This window comes from Penaeus monodon, chromosome 34 (genome assembly GCF_015228065.2).
Source record: "Penaeus monodon isolate SGIC_2016 chromosome 34, NSTDA_Pmon_1, whole genome shotgun sequence".
Classification (NCBI taxonomy): domain Eukaryota; kingdom Metazoa; phylum Arthropoda; class Malacostraca; order Decapoda; family Penaeidae; genus Penaeus; species Penaeus monodon.
In genome coordinates this window covers 32,239,741-32,240,563 of record NC_051419.1, presented here as the reverse complement: position 1 = coordinate 32,240,563, position 823 = coordinate 32,239,741, and the positions used below count along the sequence as shown (strand labels likewise).

Below are 823 nucleotides of genomic sequence, written 5' to 3'. Positions count from 1 at the left end.
ATGCAAAAAAAATTACACCCCCCCACAGACCCCTCCCCCTACCCCCTACTCCCCCTCCATACCCTACCCCAACACCCATACCCCCACCCCCCTACAACCCCCACTCCCCCAACAACCCCAACCCTCCATACCCTCCCCTACCCCCCATACCACCCCCTCCCCCTCCCCCCTCCCCCCTATACCCCCTCCATCCTCACCTCCTTCTGCTGCTCGACGCGGGAATCAAAGCTGAAATAGGTCTCCTCCGTGAAATTGTTGACGTTGAAGATAATTTTGACGATGGACGTCTCCGAAATGAAGGCTCTCGTCTGCTCGATCTCGCCGCAAAACATCCCCGGATTCCTGCGATTCGTCACTTCCGTCTGCGAGTTGCCGTCCAGGATCTGTGGGGGCAGGAGATAAGAGAGGAGATAAGACAGGAGATATGATAGGATAAGGGAAGATATATGAGAATAGAGAGAGGATGGGAGAGAGAGAAGATAGGATATGATGAGAGATAAGAGAGAAAAGATAACATAAGACGAGAGATAAGAGAGAAAAGATTGGTTATGATAAGAGATAAAAAAGTGATAGATGGGTAGGGAGATAGATGGGTGAGATAGATATGATAGATGGGTGAGATAGATATGATAAGAGATAAGAGAGAAAAGATAAGATAAGGTAAGAGATAAGAGAGAAAAGATAAGAGAGATGAGTGAGAGAAACAGATGAGTGAGAGAGAGATAGCGAGAGATATAGATGGGTGAGGGAGAGAGGTGAGCGAGAGATTAATTAAAGGTTAAAATGGAATTTGTGGTAGGAAGGGTGATGAGGGGGGGGGGTG

General features: G+C 48.2%; 1 protein-coding gene across 1 annotated transcript in view; it reads right to left on the bottom strand.

Moving 5' to 3' along the window:
* The window catches only part of LOC119594736 (cubilin-like), a gene marked incomplete at its 5' end in the record, with an annotated part of 27,224 nt that extends 26,841 nt beyond the window's left edge, over positions 1-383 (bottom strand). Inside the window, 1 exon segment of the mRNA XM_037943822.1 lies at positions 198-383. Coding sequence (XP_037799750.1) covers positions 198-383 — 186 coding nt within the window.
* Positions 384-823: the final 440 nt, after the last annotated feature.